At 42.8% G+C, this 19,669-nt stretch overlaps 1 protein-coding gene across 5 annotated transcripts in view; it reads left to right on the top strand.

The window, feature by feature from the left end:
• Nucleotides 1–19,119, top strand: part of palmd (palmdelphin) — a 57,161-nt gene extending 38,042 nt beyond the window's left edge. For 3 of the 5 annotated variants that reach the window (XM_011473562.3, XM_020702080.2, XM_020702081.2), the window contains 3 exons: nucleotides 6,225–8,382; nucleotides 8,469–8,560; nucleotides 14,620–19,119. In XM_011473562.3, coding sequence (XP_011471864.1) covers nucleotides 6,225–8,382; nucleotides 8,469–8,560; nucleotides 14,620–14,703 — 2,334 coding nt within the window. In that variant the 3' untranslated portion in view covers nucleotides 14,704–19,119. Of the gene's footprint in view, nucleotides 1–3,234; nucleotides 4,906–6,224; nucleotides 8,383–8,468; nucleotides 8,561–14,619 lie in introns of those variants that run through there. The other 2 variants (XM_020702082.2, XM_011473563.3) reach the window with 2 other exon arrangements.
• The last annotated feature ends 550 nt before the right edge of the window (nucleotides 19,120–19,669 follow it).

Here is a 19,669-nt window from a genome sequence, read left to right on the forward strand (position 1 = left end):
CAGGGGGCTCAGAATCCAGGCTGTGAGGGCCGGTGTCCTACATGTTTTCAACCAACAGGAGCCGTCGAAGCTCCTTATTGGCTAAACACACCTGATCCAGGTTATCAGCAGCAGATTTTTCTGAAAACCAGCGGGAGGCCTGAAGTTTGGCACCCCTGGTCTAGACCCTATGAAGCAGCAATGTCCCATCTTGACATCTGTTGGCCCGTTGTCTTACAGTGGGGCAATAAAGGGTTTGGTCAGCCAACAGTTGTGCTTGTTCTCCTACTTAAAGGGATGGGGGGCATTTAATGTTCATCATAGGGATTCTTCAACCATAAGGGATAGACTACAGGAATTCCAAAAATCACATTTTTAAAGAATATTTTTTATGGTGGAAGACAAGAACTTGGTCAGTAACTGAAATTCTTATTTATACAATGGTCCCTTACAAAATTGTGGTTCATCTTTCTGGCTGTTTTGCTTGTTTTTTAGGCGAATTTTGCATGCTTTTTTTTTTTTTACAGCCCAGTGTGTTCTGCATCCTGATTGACTGTTAACCTTTTCAGTCAATACTATCTGTGCTGTGTCTCCTGTAAAAAATGAGATTAGCTTGTTTCATTTCTGAAAATGTTCAAGTCTGTCTGAGAAAAGTGTGCAAAGTGTGTAGTGAGAAGTTCTATCGCCTTAAAACATCTGTGATCCACGTCACAGATTTCACCTATCATGGGTTGTTTATGGATCGTAACGATAAATGAGAGAAAACTGCGAACCCTTAGTTGTCAATGACACAAGCCAAACGTTTTCTGTGAGTCTTCACAAGGTTGTTTCATGCCGTTGCTGCTATTTCGGTCCATTCCTCCCCACAGATCTCCTCTAGAACTGTGATGTATCAGGACTGTCACAAGCCAACACAAACTTTCAACTCCCTCCAAAGATTTTCTGAGGTTGGGATCTGACTAGGCCACTCCAAGACCCTGAAATGCCTTTTATGGAGCCACTCTGTCATTGCCCAGGGGTGTGAGTGGGATCAATGTCACGCTGCAAGAGCAGCCCCATTTCATCTTTAAGGGCCTTTCTGATAGAAGAAGGGCTTTATGAGTGGAATCCTGGATTAAAAGGTATGAAGGGGTTAAGTCTGTGTATTAATAATATTACAGGCCTCTCATTTTTATGTGGGAGAAATTGCACTATTAGTGGCTGACTATTCATTTAGCCCCTCTGTAAAATATTTGAGAAGTTTGATGTTTGGAATGAAATTCACATCAGTATCCAAGATAAAGGCTACGCTATGCATTCTTGATTCATCTAAATCTTTTCTTCTGAATTTGATTTTGGAAGAAAAAGATGTGCATTAGTTTTAGGCAAAAATCCCATGAAATCCTGCTCTTCTGATTGGTGTTTGAACCTTCTAGCAGTACTTACAGCTTGGTATCAAAACAGAATTGAAGCTGTGTTTTGAGACTTATCGGAAACAGCAAAACAAAATGAGATTTTCACTCTGATGACTGTCCTTTAAATCAACACAACCTATTTGCAGAGACAGATTCAGCGTAATGGTATCCTTTATTAAATAAATACCAATACTAAGGTAACCCTCTGAGTCAAAACTGCTTTTAGAATTTAGAATCTCATTTTTCCTTGTTATACCATGGTCTGGGTGAATACTCGATTCTGATTGGCTGCTGGGTGTACATTAAAACGTGATAAACCACAGTGATAACCGCACGTTGAAAAAAGAAGTTCCGGTCACCTAGCTTAAATGTTTCGTATCACTGCGCCGGCTTCTTTAAAACAACTTTTTGCTTCATAATTTGAGCAAAAACAAGCGGTAAGATGTGAACTTTCTCTCTGAACTGATGCTTTATTCAACCCATCGGAAAGATCAGCATATATATATCGCCGAATCTTGACTGCAGCGGTGGTTTTGTGCGACGCAGACAATTTGTTACTGGGTGCGGCTAACAAATAGTCCGCTTTTTGTGAGAAAAGTGATCCAAATCGGAAAAAAACAAGAATTAAGGACTAAAAATTGGTTAATATGTATTGCTTTTGTAACTCACCATGGAACAAGCGAGTTAATGGCCTTCAAAGCGTGCATTATTACTTTTTAATGCACTTCGCGTTGGATGGTTCAGGCTTCCACAGCGTGCGTTAAAAAGTAATAATGCACACTTCGTCGTCCATTAACCCTTACTTATTTGCTGGATTAGCTTCCGTTGTCTCCATTGACAAAAGCTTAAGCCAGTGGTCCCCGAACTGGGGGGCCAGGGGGGCGCGGTGGAGTTTAGAAACAAAGGATTTGTTTGTTTGTGTCAGTGTGGGGGGGCTCGAAAATATTCTAATCTTCAGAAAGGGGGGCCCTGTAGAAAAAGTTTGGGAACCACTGGCTTAAGTTAACAGTTCGATCTAACATGTAAGTTTGAACAACATATTTTGTTAACTTTCTAATGATAAAACTGACACATGACTAATTACCAACAGCTGAATGGTGCTGGTCTCCACTTCATCAGCATGAGCACAGTGAAAGGATTGTGCTGCTCAACCTTCACAGTGTTTTTTTAGAAAAAGGAGGGTTCTTAGACAGAAATTTGAACATGAATGTGCGATACCTACAAACTCCCAAGGCGAACTTGTGTGGTTGCCGAAACAGACTGAGCGCCATGGTAACCATCAGCAGGCCTGGCACTTACTGCAGTGCTCAGCTGTCACTTCATCCACCTCCCCCACATCGCTTCATCAGCAGACTGCTAGATGTGATTGGAACCAAAACCGCATTCAAACTGTGTGAAAAACTCTTGATAGAAGCAGAAAAGCCAAACCTGAAACTATATAAACAAAACAGGGTTCATGTTAATCACATTAAAAAAATCTCCATGTGTGTACGAATCTCTACCAGCGAGAGCCTCCATCACAAACCAACAATCTTCTCTACTTATGCATCGTTAAGCCATTTTACATCCCAACAAAACCAGATGACCAAACTGCTAATGGACTATTGAGTAGGCTGTGCAAAGAGGCGCCTGAAACAATCCAGCACATAACTGCAGGGTGTAAGATGCTGTCAGGGAAAGCATACATGGAGCGCCACAATCAAGTGGCTGGAACATGTGTGCAGAATATGAACTGGAAACCCCAAGGTCAAAATGGGAAACACCTCTGAAGGTGGTAGAGAATGAAAGGGCAAATATCCTGTGGGACTTCCAGATCCAGACTGATAGAATGGTAATAGAGAACCAGGCATTGTAGTGGTGGATAAAGAACAGAGGAAAGCCGTTGTGGTGGATGTGGCAAAAGCAGTACCCATGGAGGGGTCTGATATTTTCCTCTTATGTCCACTGTGAGAGACATCATCTAAAACTATCTGGAAATCCCATTGGAGGATTTTTCAAATTATTTATTGGTCTGCTACTGCTACAAATAAGCATTTGAACCCCCGTCTATCAGCTAGAATTCTGACCCTCAGAGACTTGTTAGTCCACCTTTAAATAGTCCACCTCCACTCCACTTATTCTCCTAAATCAGAAGCACCTGTTTGAGGTGGTTAGCTGGATAAAGACACCTGTCCACCCCATACAAGCAGTAAGACTCCAACTACTAACATGGTCCAGACCAAAGAGCTGTCCAAAGACACCAGAGACCAAACTGTAGACCTTCACAAAGCCGGAAAGGCCTACGGGGCAATTACCAAGCAGCTTGGTGAAAAAAGATCCACTGTTGGAGCAATTCTTAGAAAATGGAAGAAGCTAAACATGACTGTCAATCTCCCTGAACTGGGGCTCCATGCAAGATCTCACCTGGTGGGGTCTCAATGGTCCTAAGAAAGGTGAGGACTCAGCCCAAAACTACATGGGAGGAGCTGGTCAGTGACCTGAAAGGACACCCGTTTCCATTGTTACTGTTGGTAATCCACTAAGACGACATGGTTTGAAATCATGCATGACTCAGAAGGTTCTTCTGCTTAAACCATCACATGTTTCAGATGATGTCTGTCACAGAGAACATATGCTGAAAATGTCAGACTCCTCTATGATTTCTAAGTGGGAGAACTTGTAAAATTATTGGGTGATCGACTTCTTCTTTGCCTCACTGTATATATGTACTGTATATAGCCAAAGCTTTATCCACACTGATTGGTTTAGTGTTGCAAGTCCTTCCTCTGTTCCCAAAAGGAGAGTAAACATTTCTAATAAGAAAGGTAATAATTATAATAGTGATGATTTCCTGATCATGCTCCACAGATTACCAGGACAAAGACAATACAGGCAGGTGCTTTTATCTGATCCTGTGTTGTGCTTCAAAATCCAGTATGTGGGAGAGTGCTGTTGGGTACAGAGTGAATGCGACTCTGAGAGAGGTGGGACTTTGTCATGATCCTGCATGCAGCTTATCTTATGGTGTGTGGGAGTCAGACACAGTCCTTTGCCTTACATAAGAGCGTATAAAATGTCTTCTTATTCGAGTGCCTTTGATGTGCTTTCTCTTTTAATGCTGAAAGTCTCTGCGGTAAACATCTAGTCCCCTCAGCAACAGCAGTAACATTGCTCCCACTGCCAGATTCCTGTACGCACATCTGAATGAGTGTCTCTGCACAGATTATGTAACTGCTATGTTTGGTCTCTCCCATTATGCTCAGCACCTTCCAGAAAGACTTGCCAAAGTCACACAAGCACTATTATTTTCACAATAAAACTGTGAAGTGCTGCTGCAGTCTTCTTGTGAGTCCATAATAACAGTGTGGTGATCATTACCAAACAATACAACAGAACTCTTCTGCCAAATACCTTTCTGTCAAATTACTAAGAATCTAACTCCTCTTTTTTTCTTTTTTTGGATGTGAGGCACCAAAAGAAAGAAGTTGGAACACCCACTCACATCATTTCCACCTGAAATGTCTTAAACCACACACAGGTGTTTTTACACCAGGTGGGTGTTGATGAATGTGGTAAAAAGAAACTTCTTGTCAAAAACCTACAGCACCTGGGGGGTGCTTGTTGACCCTGTCCTGTGGGGGGGGCTGACTGGGCGCGGGGGCCTGGACTTGCTCCGAGGGGGGGGCGGGCAGCGCTTCCTGGCTCCTCTCTCTATGTGAAGGGTGGGTGGTGTGGGGCCTGGGGTGTCGGCGCCTCGGGGGATGGGACCCGTGGGCTGAGGGGACCTGGGCCCTATGCAGCCCCCCCAGCGCAGCGGGCTGGTTGGGCTGGGGCTGCGCTCTCTGTCCCCCCATGCCTCCTTGCTCTCTGGCTCTGGGGGCCCCGTGGCGGTCCTGCTGGCCCTGGCCTGGTTGGCGGACGTGATCGGCCCGGGGGGCGGTTGTTCTCTGCCTGCTGCTGAGTGCCGTTGGGGGGTTCTGGCTGGCTGCTACAGCAGCTGTGGCGGGGGTCTTGGTGTGGGGATGCCTGGGCGCTCTCCCTCCTTCTTTTCACATTCCACCATCTATTTTAGAAGAACATAAACACTCACCTGAGCACAGGTGTTAGCTCACCTTTGCACTAATAATTTGCTTGATTGATTGAATGAAATATTTCACACTAGTTGGTTTGAAGGCATAAGTATGCATGTGTGAAAACACCCAGCAACTTGTGGCTTTATGCTGCTTCGTGATTTTACCCCCCCCCCTTATATGATCACCCTCCTATCCCCCCCCCCCCCCCCCTCTCTAATATCCCTCTCTCTTCTTCCCTCCTTTCCTTTCCAGTCCGGTCCAACACAAAAAATTTTGATTAAAATTAATAAAGTTTGGCCTCGATTACAGAAAGGGTTTATTCAAACGTACCTTTGGTTTGTCTGAAGTTTAATAACCCCTATTGTTAAAGTAAAATATGTCCAACACAAGAGGCCGTCAGTTCTCATCTATTTCCCCAGCTGTTGGACAGGAAAAGTAAAAAAAAAAAAAAATACTATTATGAGCTTCCTTTTTCAATTGACTATATTTAAATGTTTAACATTTTCACAATTTTATGTTTCTTTAGATGCGTTCATCCTTTATGATCAATCTTAACTTATATGCGATGAGAAAAAGCATATTCTGCCTCATTAAGATGCTGAGCAGGTTCCTCTTGTAATATTAATATTACATAATAGTAAATGATCATGTGGAATATTTAGACAAGAGTACATTCAAAGTAATGATACAGTAAAACTGACAAATAAAAACAAAATCCCAAATGTTTAGTCTGTGGTTCGTTGAAAGTGTTGAGCTAGATATTCAATTCTAAAATGCTTTTATTCTGCTTTTTCATCAGAAAGCTACCTTGGCAGAGAAAGACACAGATGGAAAAGAACTGAAAGACGACAATTACATCTCTGTCTCCATGGAAACACCAGAACAATCAAATCCTGTGATGGAGTGTGAGGCGAAGGTCACTGATTCACCTGAGCAGGAGGAGGATTTTTCTGAAGATAAACCAATTATTTTAGTGGAACCAGACTCATCAGTCACCCCAATGGAAACTGTGAGCTCTTCTTTTTCTGACACGCTCACCAGCACATCTGAGACGGATGAGACTGACCACTCTGGGACCACTGTTTGCAGTGAGCTGCCTTTCCAGTGTGGAGTAGAGGACTTGGCTTTAGAACACGATCTTGAGGAACTCAGCAGAAACAAATTAGTTACATCATCGGTCTCTGATACTCCATCCAGTGCAGACAGTGTTTCTCAGAAGGAGGATCATAAAGAGGACACACCAGAGCAAAGCCCTCAGCACAATCCCGAATCAGAGGTCAGTGAGCCTGAAAATGACCCAGAACTTCAGGAGAGTTTGGAGCCTGTGGGAGATTTTGAAATGGGAGATTACAGTGAGCCAGAACCCGAGCCAGAGGCACAACTGTACTTTGAGACAGAACAGGACCCTGAATTGGAGTTATACAGTATCCCTTATTCTGGCACAGCCTTCAATGCCTTCTGTCCCGAGGAAGATGGTTACCAAAATCTAGAGGAATACTCAGCTGAGGAGCCAGAGGACCATGAAGTCCTCTACAAACCACCTTTTCAAGAAGAGTCAGAGTTAGAGCACTGCATCAGAGAGGAGGTGATGTCAGATGAGTCCTGCCATGACCTTGATGAAATGGATGAATGCCTCAGAGTTGAGATTGAAGAAAACTTGTCAGATAGCGAGGCAGATGAGAAATGGAGAACCATTTTCTCCTCCTCCATCAATAAAGAGGATGATGACTCATATTTGGATAGTCTCCAACTGAGTGCCCAGGAACTATTTGTTCAGAAGGCAGAAGAGGCTAACCTTGAGGAACAAGAACTACGGAACTTTGAAGAAGTTAGTTTTGAGGTCCCCCAAGTGACAGAAGTCTTGGAACAGCCAAAAGATTTAGGTTCCTTTCCCACACCTCCGCTTGAGGTGAAATACAATCCTCTCAGTTTCCAGAGCTTATCCAAAATATCTGAAGATGAGAATGAAAATGGCAAAGACTCCAATCACAACCACACCAAGTACGTCAATACAGGCACAACCAAGAAGCTGCCAAAAGACTTTTGTGTAATCCAGGAGACAAAGAGTGAGAATGTTAGCACAGAACATGTCAATTTTCAGATGGCTCGTAAACAGTGGCGTGAAATGGAAGAACAAATGAAAAACAAGATTATCTTGCCCACAACTAGGCAGCCAATGTTGCGTAGCAGTTACAGCTTCATGCACACACCTGTTCGCAACATTGACAGAGCTCACAACAAAGCACATGAGCTGGAGAACCTGAATCTGATCGGTTTTTGCCCTCAGACACAATTCAGCCCTTGCTCAGAGGATTCAGGGCTGGATGATTCCAGTTATAGATCAACTTGTGATGACCTGGAAACCCCTGTTGAAAGGGAGATACGCATTTCAGTGGAGAGGGAAGACCACTTCAAGAGGGAGAGGGGGTTCACCAGGATGGGTAAGTCAACAGACTGCGCTCCATCACGAAGCTTACCCAGGTCCATAAGCACACCACTGACACCGTCATTCATTATCACGTCTTCACCCACTGAGGAACCACTGAAACACGAAATGTCTGCAAACAATGTCATTATTCTGGACCCAAGAAATGACCTCACCTCGGGCCCAACACCCGGTAAAGACAGCATGCCCTCTTGGCCTGGCGGGTGGAAGTCTGAAGACAACAGCTCAAATCTTATCATCCTTGAGACATCAAACGTCATTATTCGCAGTGCCTCTGAGTTCTCCCTCAACAAGTCCTGTGAGCAGCCAGAAGAAAAGATGTTTCTAAACAATCCATTTTTCAAGCTGAGGTCCAGAAGCTCAATATCATTGGTGGATGAAGAAATTAAGATGGTGAAGCAAAGGGAGGAAGAGTTGAGGAAAGAGAGGGCAAATCTGTATGGCAAAGACAGATTCAGCACAGAAAATGTGTTGACTCATCACATGGACACGTTGGCTTTTGACAAGTCAGGTATGTCAGCAGACACAATGATCACCAGCATACCTCCAAGTCCATGCATTCAAATCTCTAATAGTTGTCATCTTTTTTTTTAAAAGTAGATGTACCGGTGAAGTGCAAATCGTCTCCTTCATCCCCAATGAAAACGGCCTACAGGATGGATCGCTCCGTTTTGTCCTGTGATCACAGAGTAAGTATTTTCTCAGGCTTTTTCTAAAAAACGTTTTTAGACAAAATCAAGTACAATGCTTTGCCTTATTACTGTTTTAGAGCTTATTATATTACAATGTTATCTTTACTACTGTTCCCTTCCTTACTGTTCTTGCACTGATGGTGATGCTTAAATCTCATTGTACTATGCACAATGACAATAAAGCCATTCTATTCTATTCTATTCAACATGTCACATTTTGTTGTTCACCATTCAGTTTGGACTGTGGTTTAGTGTGCCACAAATAAAAATGGATTGATTAATGATATTGTTCGCCAGCAGCCACTTTCAGGTTAACATTTTTCAAACATCCATTCAGTCATGCCCATATAGCCTCTCCATCAATACGCTCCTTCCCTCCAGGTTTCTAACCTTCTTAACAGCCGCCCTTACATAGCCCTTTTATCCACCTCTGAGATGTCTTTGCTTCGTTCTGTTTGAAAAGACTATTCCGAAATTGTTTCATATTTCTTTCTGTCTCTGTGACTGTCACAAGTACAGGCAGACGGCATGAGATCATCAGAGGAGAGACAGGATGGTCAGGATCCAGGCCAGAGTCGGGGCAAGCAGAAGGCAAACACAGTCAGGAGACACAAAGTCAGGTCCAGATGTAACGCTCGGTAATGAAGGCAGAGTGGCACAAACAAAACTTCACACTGAGTGAGGCTCAGTGCAGAGCTTGAATATGCTGTGGTTGATATTGAGTGAATGAAAGTCAGGTGTGCAGCACCCAGAAAGTGTGCGCTGGGGTTGCTGGGAGATGTATGTGCATGTGTGGCCAGAACTCTGGAGTTGGTTCCTGCTGGTGACCAGAGGGGGAGACAGAGTTCTGACTTTTGACTGAATGCATCCCAAAGACAATTCAGAGGAGAAACCGCTTTTGTTTGTGTGGAGAAGATGAAAGACGCATTGGGTAATGCTGACATGACACGATGATGCTCTTAGATCAAACTCTGAATTTTAAAAGGTTACAGAAAATGTTAGGAAACACATCAGCACCTATTCAGGCGTATAATTTAAGATGCAAGCAGATTGGCATTGGCTCTCATTTTTCACCTCTGCCTTCTGCACCTGTTTTGACACCTTGGGGCCTTTCTGTGCCCCCCTGCCAACATTGCTACCAGTTCCAAAGCCAGGCTTCCTTCTGCAGTGAAATGCTGCTTTTGCAGCATCATGCACTATCCTCCACATCTCTCCCAAGTGTGCAGGGGTAAGTTCAAGTTTTCAGAGTTTGTAACCAGTTTTTACAATGGATCACGCATGACTGTAGATAAAAAGAGAATTGACGTTGATGCCACACAACCTGACTTTCATTTGCAATCACTCACAGTTTAGCACTGCACTGAGCTTCACTCAGTGCAAAGTGTTGTTTGTGCCACTCTGCCTACATCACCAAGGGTTATATCCGACCCTGATCTTCTGTCTCCTGACCCTGTTTTGTCTCTGATTTCATTTGCCTGCCGCCTGCCCCGAATCTCCCCCGGATCCTGACTACCCCAGTCTCTTCTCTAATCCTCTTATGCTCGGTATCGACCCCTGCCTGCCTGACCCTGATTTAGCTTTGTTGACTTTCGGCTGAGCTAATAAAACCTACTGCAATTGGATCCAGCTGTCTGCCCGTTCTCGTGACAGTTTCTAAGATCGAAATACTTTTCGACAGAGAAGTATTAGAAAACAAAGTTCCTTTGGCAGACACTAAAGTTCCGCTCATGTTAACAACAAAACCAAACTATAGCCCACCTGAGCTAAAACTCAATGTTCACAATTACATAATTTCAGAAGAGATCTGAGTCTGTATCTTGTTGGAAACATTTTCCCCTGTCAGCTTCGTTGCTACCAGCCCCCACATTAGCAGAAACATGGATATCAGTTTGTTGTGATCTGAAAGTAGTAGGTTTAGGGGATGTCTTCTGGACTTGGTTTTTTTAAAGGTAGAAGACGTTTCGCCTCTTATCCAAGAGGCTTTGTCAATTCTGAAATAGCTGGTCTAAGAGCTGGTATATATATGCGTTCATGGGGGAGGAGTCAGACCTGAAACTGGAGGTATTGTCCACTTAGCCTACATGGTTTCGGGTCGTTAATAGTCCTTTGTCCTCAGCTGGGGGTTGGGGAGCCAGTGACTCACTGTCCAAATTGGTCAATTGACAAAGCCTCTTGGATAAGAGGCGAAACGTCTTCTAACTTTAAAAAAAACAAGTAAAGATGACATCCCCTAAACCTACTACAATGGAACCAACCTGGATGAATGAGAGTCTTCATAGACATGTTTCTTCTAACTTTGGGAAGGAAACCCTCCAGCTGGTACGGGAATTGGAGAAGACAGCTAGGAAATTGGCGGACTACAAGAACCACGTCAGGTTCAACATGAGATGCAGACAAAGCAACGTGATTCCCAAAAACCTACAGATAGGCAAAGGGGTTAAAGGACACAGAGCCGAGAACATCAAGGACAGAGCCAGAACCCAACTTTTAAAGGACAGAATCAGACAGACGTATTTCATCATCAACAACCTGGAAGGTAAAATGAAGAATCTACAGGACAACTTGGCCACAACTGTTACTGAAGAAGTTCTTGAGAAGATTGTCGGTTTCACCCGGAAAGCACAACTGGCACAACACCACAAAAGCAAGCAACGGCAAATCAAGAAATTTCAGACTCTCACAAACCAACAACAGATCCTTAAGGACAGGCTCAACAGGGAGAATAGAGGAAACCACACCAAGACACGGATTGATAGAGAGAGGTGGATTAAGAATATTTCCGACCATGAGCTGACTCAAACGGAGAAAGAGGTGTTATCCAAGGGGCTGAATTTCTCGGTTACACCAAATCATATCCCCGTGGTAGACCTCATCACAGCTACAGAAACAGCCATAAAGAGGAACAATCTGACTGGATCTCAAGCTGAAGAATTACGACTCAAAATTTCGGCTGCACTGTCCAGTGCCAAACCACCACCTTCCAATCTTTCCTCAGATGAAAGAAAGGCCTTGACAGCCCTGGAGAAGGACCAAAGTATCAACATTTTACCAGCGGATAAGGGGAGATGTACTGTGATCCTGAATGCGGCGGACTATGAAGCCAAAGTTACCAACCTACTCAGTGACACCACCACATATGAAGCACTGAGAAGAGACCCAACCAGCGGCTACAAGAAAAAGGTTAAAGACTGCCTACAAAGACTGGAGACAGATCAAGTCATCGACAAGCCTCTTTATTACAGACTGTACCCGGGTAACACCACTCCATGCATGTATGGCCTCCCAAAAATCCACAAGGAAGGAATACCACTGAGACCCATTGTCAGCAGCATTGACTCAATAACTTACAACATGGCCAAACACCTGGCTACTATTTTGGCCCCTTTGCAACACAGAGCATCATGTTAGGAATTCACAAGATTTTGCTAACAAAGTCAAACATCTTCAGCTGGATTCTAATGAGACGATGGTGTCTTATGACGTAACTTCCCTCTTCACCTGCATTCCCACCACAGAGGCAGTGATTTCAGTGAGGAAGAGATTACTGCAGGATTCTCAGCTACAAGACAGAACAAATCTGACACCAGACCACATCTGCGAACTGTTGGAAGTGTGCCTCAACTCCACATATTTCCAATTCAGGGGAAACTTCTACAGGCAGAGGCACGGCTGTGCTATGGGCTCTCCAATCTCACCCATTGTGGCCAATTTGTACATGGTAGAAGTCGAGAGAAGAGCCCTGGACTCTTTCCCAGGTACTACTCCAAGCCACTGGTTCAGATATGTGGACGACACTTGGGTCAAGATCAAAAGCCAGGAAGTGGAGACTTTCACAGATCATATCAACGCAGTCGACAAGAACATCAAGTTCACCAGGGAAGACACAAAGGACAACACCCTAGCCTTTCTAGACTGTGCTGTGATCATTGGGGAGGACAGACAGCTCCAGGTTGAAGTGTACAGAAAGCCTACTCACACTGATCAGTACCTTTTATTTGACTCAAACCACCCTTTACAACACAAACTAGGCGTCATCAGGACATTACAACACAGAGCCCAGGAGGTGCCCACAAGCTCTGACGGAAAGAAGAAGGAAGAGCAACATATCCACCAAGCCCTCCGAACCTGTGGATATCCCAAGTGGGCATTCACCAGATCCCAACATACAGGAAAACAAGAAAAGAAGGAACAAGAACCGAAACGGAACAGTATTTCAATTCCTTATATCTCAGGCCTGTCTGAAAAACTTAAAAGGATTTTCAAACAACATAGCATCCCAGTTCATCTTAAACCAGTCAATACCCTCAGACAAAAACTGGTTCATCCAAAGGACAAAATTCACAGCTACAAGCAGAGTAATGTTGTGTACTCTATCCACTGCAAAGAGAACTGCAATAAACAGTATATAGGAGAAACCAAACAACCTCTACACAAGCGGCTTTACCAACATCGCAGAGCCAACCCAAATGGACCTGAGTCTGCAGTGCATCTCCACCTGAAGGCCACAAACCACTCTTTTGAGGACAGTGAAGTCCGAATTCTAGCCAGAGAGAAAGGATGGTTTGAGCGAGGAGTGAAAGAAGCCATCTTTGTCAAGAAGGATAAACCTTCTCTTAATAAGAATGGTGGTCTCAGGTTTATTCTTCCATCCATCTACGGCAGTGTTTTGAAACCTAAACAAACCAAACCAGTTCCACCTGAGTCGTTAACCGCTGAAAGAGAGGACCAATTTGGAGAGTGAGTCACTGGCTCCCCAACCCCCAGCTGAGGACAAAGGACTATTAACGACCCGAAACCATGTAGGCTAAGTGGACAATACCTCCAGTTTCAGGTCTGACTCCTCCCCCATGAACGCATATATATACCAGCTCTTAGACCAGCTATTTCAGAATTGACAAAGCCTCTTGGATAAGAGGCGAAACGTCTTCTAACTTTAAAAAAAAACAAGTCCAGATGACATCCCCTAAACCTACTACAATGGAACCAACCTGGATGAATGAGAGTCTTCATAGACATGATCTGAAAGTGTTCAATCATAGTCGTGTAGATAACATGCAAGTCTTTCTGGACATATGCGTTTTGACAAAAATGAGTCCAATCATATCACTTTGAGTTCCACCAGGGCATCATTTACTGCAAAGGCAGGTATAGTTCAACGCTGTGGGTGACAGTATGTGAGTGAGTGAAGCAGAACAAATACGAACCACAGCTCTGACTTTAACACAACAGCGAGGGCCGCTGAGGGGCCACTGTTATTACCCTGTGAGCATTAAAGTACTCTGGCAGAACAGCAAAACCCCAAAGGCAGCACTTTACACCACCTCTTACCCTGGGTGATGTCATTCAGACCACAAGCACAGAGGACCATCAGGACCTGTTATCCAAACGAAAAGCAGATGAAAATCAAGCTTTGACACAAAAAAACATCTCTGCTGCAAATCAGAGAAAACCTACTACTGCCATTAAAATATATTTATATATTTTATTTCTTTCTGTGAATTAGGACAATGCACATTAATCAAATAGGATTGGTGCGTGTGAAACCAGGGGTCATTTTCCAGAGGCTGCAATGAGTGTGGGTCCTTGGGCAAGACCCTTTACGCTCCTGCCGAACTGTGTAGCCACCGAGGGGCCAAGTCCTGGTCCCCCTGCGCCGGTCCCCAGCCCGGATAAACTACAGACTTGTATCAGGAAGGGTATCTGGTGTGAAAATCTCTGCCAAAGTAAATGTGTGACTCTGTGAAAGCTGATTTGCTGTGGTGACCCATGAAGGGATGTCCTAAAAGGGGAACAAGAACAAAAAGACTCAACATAGCAGCACAAGTCTCAATGTAAATGAACCAAATTTTTATTTAGTGGTCCTAGGGCAGGTAAGAACCATTCGTTAGAATAAAAATAAGAATGGACTGAAAAACTTGTGCAAACCAGAAACCCCCACCTTTGACTCATTTAAATTTGCATTAACATTCATGGTTAAAAGACCGAACTAGGCTTTCTGGTAAAAATACAACATGATGGAAAACCTGCTTTAAAAGCATCAAATAACTGTCTTTCAGTTTCCTGAGGACTACACAGGAGGAAGACGCAAGAGTGCCATGGCTCTGCGCTGGGAGGCAGGCGAGTTTGTAAAAAACAACTGAAGTGGAAGAAGTGAACAACCTTACAGGAGAAGGGAATACTTCTCAGTGTTGGTTTTGTTACCTTTAGATGTGCTGCTGCAGTTAGTCGCTTCATGTTACCGCAAAGCCAACATTCTGCTTCTGTGATGCCTTGGAAAAACCATAAGAATGTTTGTGCCACATATGTAATGTCGGGGCCATTTTTACTTGGAGTTAAAATTTCATACAACTGATAATATGTAGGACTAGCAATAATCTTACATAACCTCTTGCATAGCCCCTAAGAAGGGATAGGGTTTGGGGTTAGGAACAGGGTTTTTCTTCCATCCTGTATTTACACAAACCTGGCATTTTCTGAAAATCTTTGAATCCAAACATAGTTGGAAGCTGCATATTCAAACTGCTACATTTTTTGAAAGATAGTGATACTAAATACTGTCAGATGGATTGATATCTTTGAGATAAATTTAATGACCCTCACTAAATGGTCAATATTTTCTCTACAGAAGACAAGATGATAAAAAAATTTTTAACCCAAAGGTACAACAACTTCATAAACGGTAATGTCTAAAAAACAACAGATGGTAAAGACGCTTAAACCCTAAAATTACATAAGTTTTTTTTCCAATACAATAAATAATAAATTGTGACTTTATTACTGTTAAAATACTTTTTTTTAACTCTAATGTAGTGCAGCCTGCTCTTGTTTGCACATTTTTAGGAAAGTACGGAACAACACTGGGCCTACATTTGGTCATAGTTTATTGGTGGCATTGCACAAAAATGGCTGATCAATGTTTTCAACATGCAAATGCATTAGCATTTTTGGATCATTAATCTTTTGTTGGTGTTTGCACAGACATGCACCTCCCAGAAATGAAGATGTTGTCTGGAGACGGGAGGCTTTTTTTAATAAGATAATTGTTCAATCAGCCAGAAAATAGTCCATGATAGGAAGTTGAAAAGAACCTGGAGCCGAATGAATCAAGAGGGAGCTGTATTCAACTGTACTCAAGGTTGATATTTTTATTGCTTTACAAGAACCTCTACAAAAGCCATTAAAACCCTGCACGTCCAGTGTGGTGTCATCTTCTTGGGGTAGTTCAGATTCCGCTACTTGTCATGTGGATTTTTGTGTTTCTTGAAGTCACAGATGGTTCTACATAAATACAATATCCGATGGGAAGCTTGGTCTCCAAATTAAAATTGGGCACAAGACCAAGAGAAAATCAAGCCAAGCTAGCGGGGCCAGTTTATGACAATCGGTGGTACACCGTCCAGTTGCACTGGTGCACCAGCCCAGAGCAATATTATTTTTACATTGTAAAAGAGGCTCATGTCCTGGCCCAAGAGCCCTTAAGTCTGCTATTGATTCAGCTTTGAGGTAAGAGTGCGTTTTGTTGCAGCATGAACATATTCTGCTTAGTAGCTGTGGATGCCCTTTAAGAATCTTTGGTGGATTTATTACTGTGACAGCGGACTGGTCAGAGAAACATTACCAAGATTTGATCCAGTGGGGGGGGGGGGGGGGGGGGGGTTGCACTGAGTGCATGTTCTGTGTAGCATGTCACAGCATTCACACAGAACCATGCCACTTGGACAGATGTGCATTTCAGCACAGTTGAGTAACACAGCAATGAACCAGCATAAAGGACCTGGTTTTTGACCCCAGATCTGGTGTTTGCTGGTCTTTGTGTCTACATCCTAGTAGTTTACTTATATGAGTTCTGTGCGCCAAGAATTAGTGTGGTTCTGGTCTCAAGACATTCACTATGCACAAGATGGAAGAAACTCTGTAAGGAAATGTTGAAACTTCCTTTTGAAAACTGCGTGTTATCTATGACCAGACGGAGCCAGAAGAGTTTGACTTAGGGAATTCATCTGGGACGTCAAACAGTGTGGACTCCCTTTAGGGCCGACTTTGGTAGATTGTTTGGGCTGACTGAAAGAGCATCTGCTCTTCTTGATAAAAGGTTCCTGCCAGATTTATTGCAAGATCTCTAAAGTATTTCTGCATGCTGCATGTTTGCCCCAGACTATCATGTCTGTGAGCCTCATCAATACTCAAGCATTTTGAGAATGGATCTGATTTTGTTTAGAGCATCCACACAACACTTGAACTGATCTGTGAAGGATGTGTCCACTTTCTCAGAGAAGTCCCCACACTGAAGGTGGGTTGGTTCCAGCACATTGGATATGGACAGGCAATAAAGCTAGTTGGGCAATTTTTGAAACTTTGAGATTAATGTTTGTTACAATTCAATAAAAATGGGGCTGGGTGGGGGGGTAAACTGTAAATGATTTGTAGGAAAGTGTTGGGTTGTTGCATTGTGTGTCTGCCTAATATAACTGTCAGCTTTCTTTGTTCATGAGATGACGTTACAATGGAGGACTTCTCCTGTCAAAGTGAATCAGCAGAAATGATAGAAGAATCGTCTGGAAACTCTCACCTGCAGCATTTTGAGGAAGCATTTGGATTTTGTTTCTTATCTTACATAAAACTGTCGATTTGAGAGAATGTGGTTGAAAAAGCACAAAGATTCAACAGAGGACACATTTTTCTGTTTTTTTTCCTGCTGACTGAATGTACTGCATCTGACAAATTTACTGTATGTTGGACGTCACAGAAGGTTTCTATTAATGACAACTGTAAAAGCCATTTGTAAACATATTTTTGGTGTTGCTGCTTATTCATGAAGAGAAATGTTTCTATATTGCCTAATGTATTTCAGCTGAATTTTCCTATCGTGTCATGCTTTGTGCTTCAGGGAAAACTGGTTGTTTTGAATTAAATACTCTGTACAAAATAAGTTACACATGTTTTTATGAAATGTAAAATGGAAGAAAGTATAATGGCTATATTAAGTTCCTGCTGTTCTAACACAATAACTGTTAAGAGAACCTTTTCCAATGCACATCAATTTTAAGCACATTTCCCTCTGGGAGATTTAGGACAGAGATGATGCTGCAGTGCAACACTAACCAGGGTTTCTCATTCCCTCAACAAAGAAATGAAAATAGAAAGGATGGAGTCATCACTCTTACAAGATCTTGTCTTCTTGCTTTTTTACTTCATTTTTTTAACGGCTAAACATTCTGGCCTTCCCAAACCAAGTAAATGTATGTAAGAATATGTGATGTGATGTGATGTGATGTATGTGCAGATCTTCTACATTTCTTCTGGATCTTGTGGGTTTTCTATGATCGGACCTGAGCTGACTCACACCGTCCATCACTAAAGGATGAAATCATCCTTGAAACAAGCTCAGGAAACAAAGCGCAGGGATTTTTACACAAACGGACACATCCAGTATCTAACCCATCCATGTGTAACAAAAACGAAGCTCACACAAAAACCTGCATGCAAATGCATTCACACTCACCAATTCAAAAACGATGAACTAGGAACTGTAACTCAACACCTTTAACTACAACACCCTGTTCTGTGTGTGAGTGTGCACGTGTGACACCAATGCACAGCTGCCGCTTTACACTCACAACTACTGTGTGACACAGGCTGGCTGCTCAGTAGGGCTTTGCCAAGATAACGGGAGTGGATGTATGTACATGGAAGGCAGTGATCATGCCAGGCTATTCCTAACATTTGCATGACAGTGAGGGTCACCTCTACACACACCAAAGACAATAGTATTTTCAGACAAAACAAAGAGAAACTTCATGATTTATTCGTCTATTAGAGTGTTTAGAATGATTTACATGGTCAGATGGGTTAGATAAAATTGTTTTTGTTTTTACTTGATCTTTTTCTTCAAGCAGAAGACAACATGAAAAGTGATGATTCCATTATTTTATGCCAATGACGGTACCAGAACCAGAACCACAAGTGATTTGTGAAGTGGATTGTTGACGGGTTGAACATGAAAGAATCAGAGAATGTGAACAGCACGGGTTTTAAAATGAATGTGATTCAGCTTTACTGAGAAATACTAATGTCAAGAAGACCTGAATATTGTTTTTTACATGGTAATTATCTTAAAGTTCTTTAACAAAACCATGTTTAATTCATAATAAAGCCTTTATTTTCTAAGACACAGCAAGACCTTAACCTGCGTGTGACACAAGTGATGTTATTCTGAACAGACGGACATGTTTCACAAGTACATGAAAGAACTTTCAAAACACTCTGATTAAAAAATGTTTGCTGTTTTAAACATGTCTTTGTATCTCCATCTGCTGGGTAAATCAGTTGAAGGAAGGTTTCATTCAGAAGACCTTTCCCAGAGCGCCTCACTACACTGAATGTCTGTACGCTCTGCTGTGTAGGTGTAGCTTTGGAGTCCAAACAGTTGCTTCTTGATGTCTGAAGACGCGCAGGTACCTGCCGTGTGTTTGGAGGCCAGGTGGAAGGGCAGGGGCTGATAACATTTCATTTGTGCTTCAAAGACATTTGTGAAACAATAAAAATGTAAAGGAAGAGTGTGGATGTAGTCTTTCTTTCTCCTTCTGAGACTGTTACTGTGTAACTGCTGAATGCAGAAGCTATAGCTACTTCAGTTTATCTACACAGACTTTCACTTGACTGGTGACATTAAGGTTCTGATCATTTCAGATCGTGTTTTTGTTTTCCTCATATGAAAAAGAATTACCAATGCAAAGTGCACAAATGAATGTGCCAACACAAATATTCTGTGTTTGTATTTTTGCTGCAAACTCCGGTGGTCATTGTAAATGAGAAATCGTTCTCAATCGACCGGCTTGGGTAAATAAAGGTTAAACCAAATAATCAGAATATGAATAAAACATAAATAAAGGAGAAATATTTTATAAGAAACCCAACAGACACTTGAGGGGACTTCCTGATGGTCCATCTCAAAAAAGACATCCGGCTGTACCGTCAAATATCTGGGGGTTCCTGTAAGAAGGACCTCTATTGGACGTTCAGAATTTCCTTGGGTTTGACACCAAAAAGGCCCAACAGTGTGTTCCAGTGTCACAGAGCCACTGCCTCTTTGACTGCATCCACCCC

The sequence above is a fragment of the Oryzias latipes genome, chromosome 20, assembly GCF_002234675.1.
Source record: "Oryzias latipes chromosome 20, ASM223467v1".
NCBI lineage: Eukaryota > Metazoa > Chordata > Actinopteri > Beloniformes > Adrianichthyidae > Oryzias > Oryzias latipes.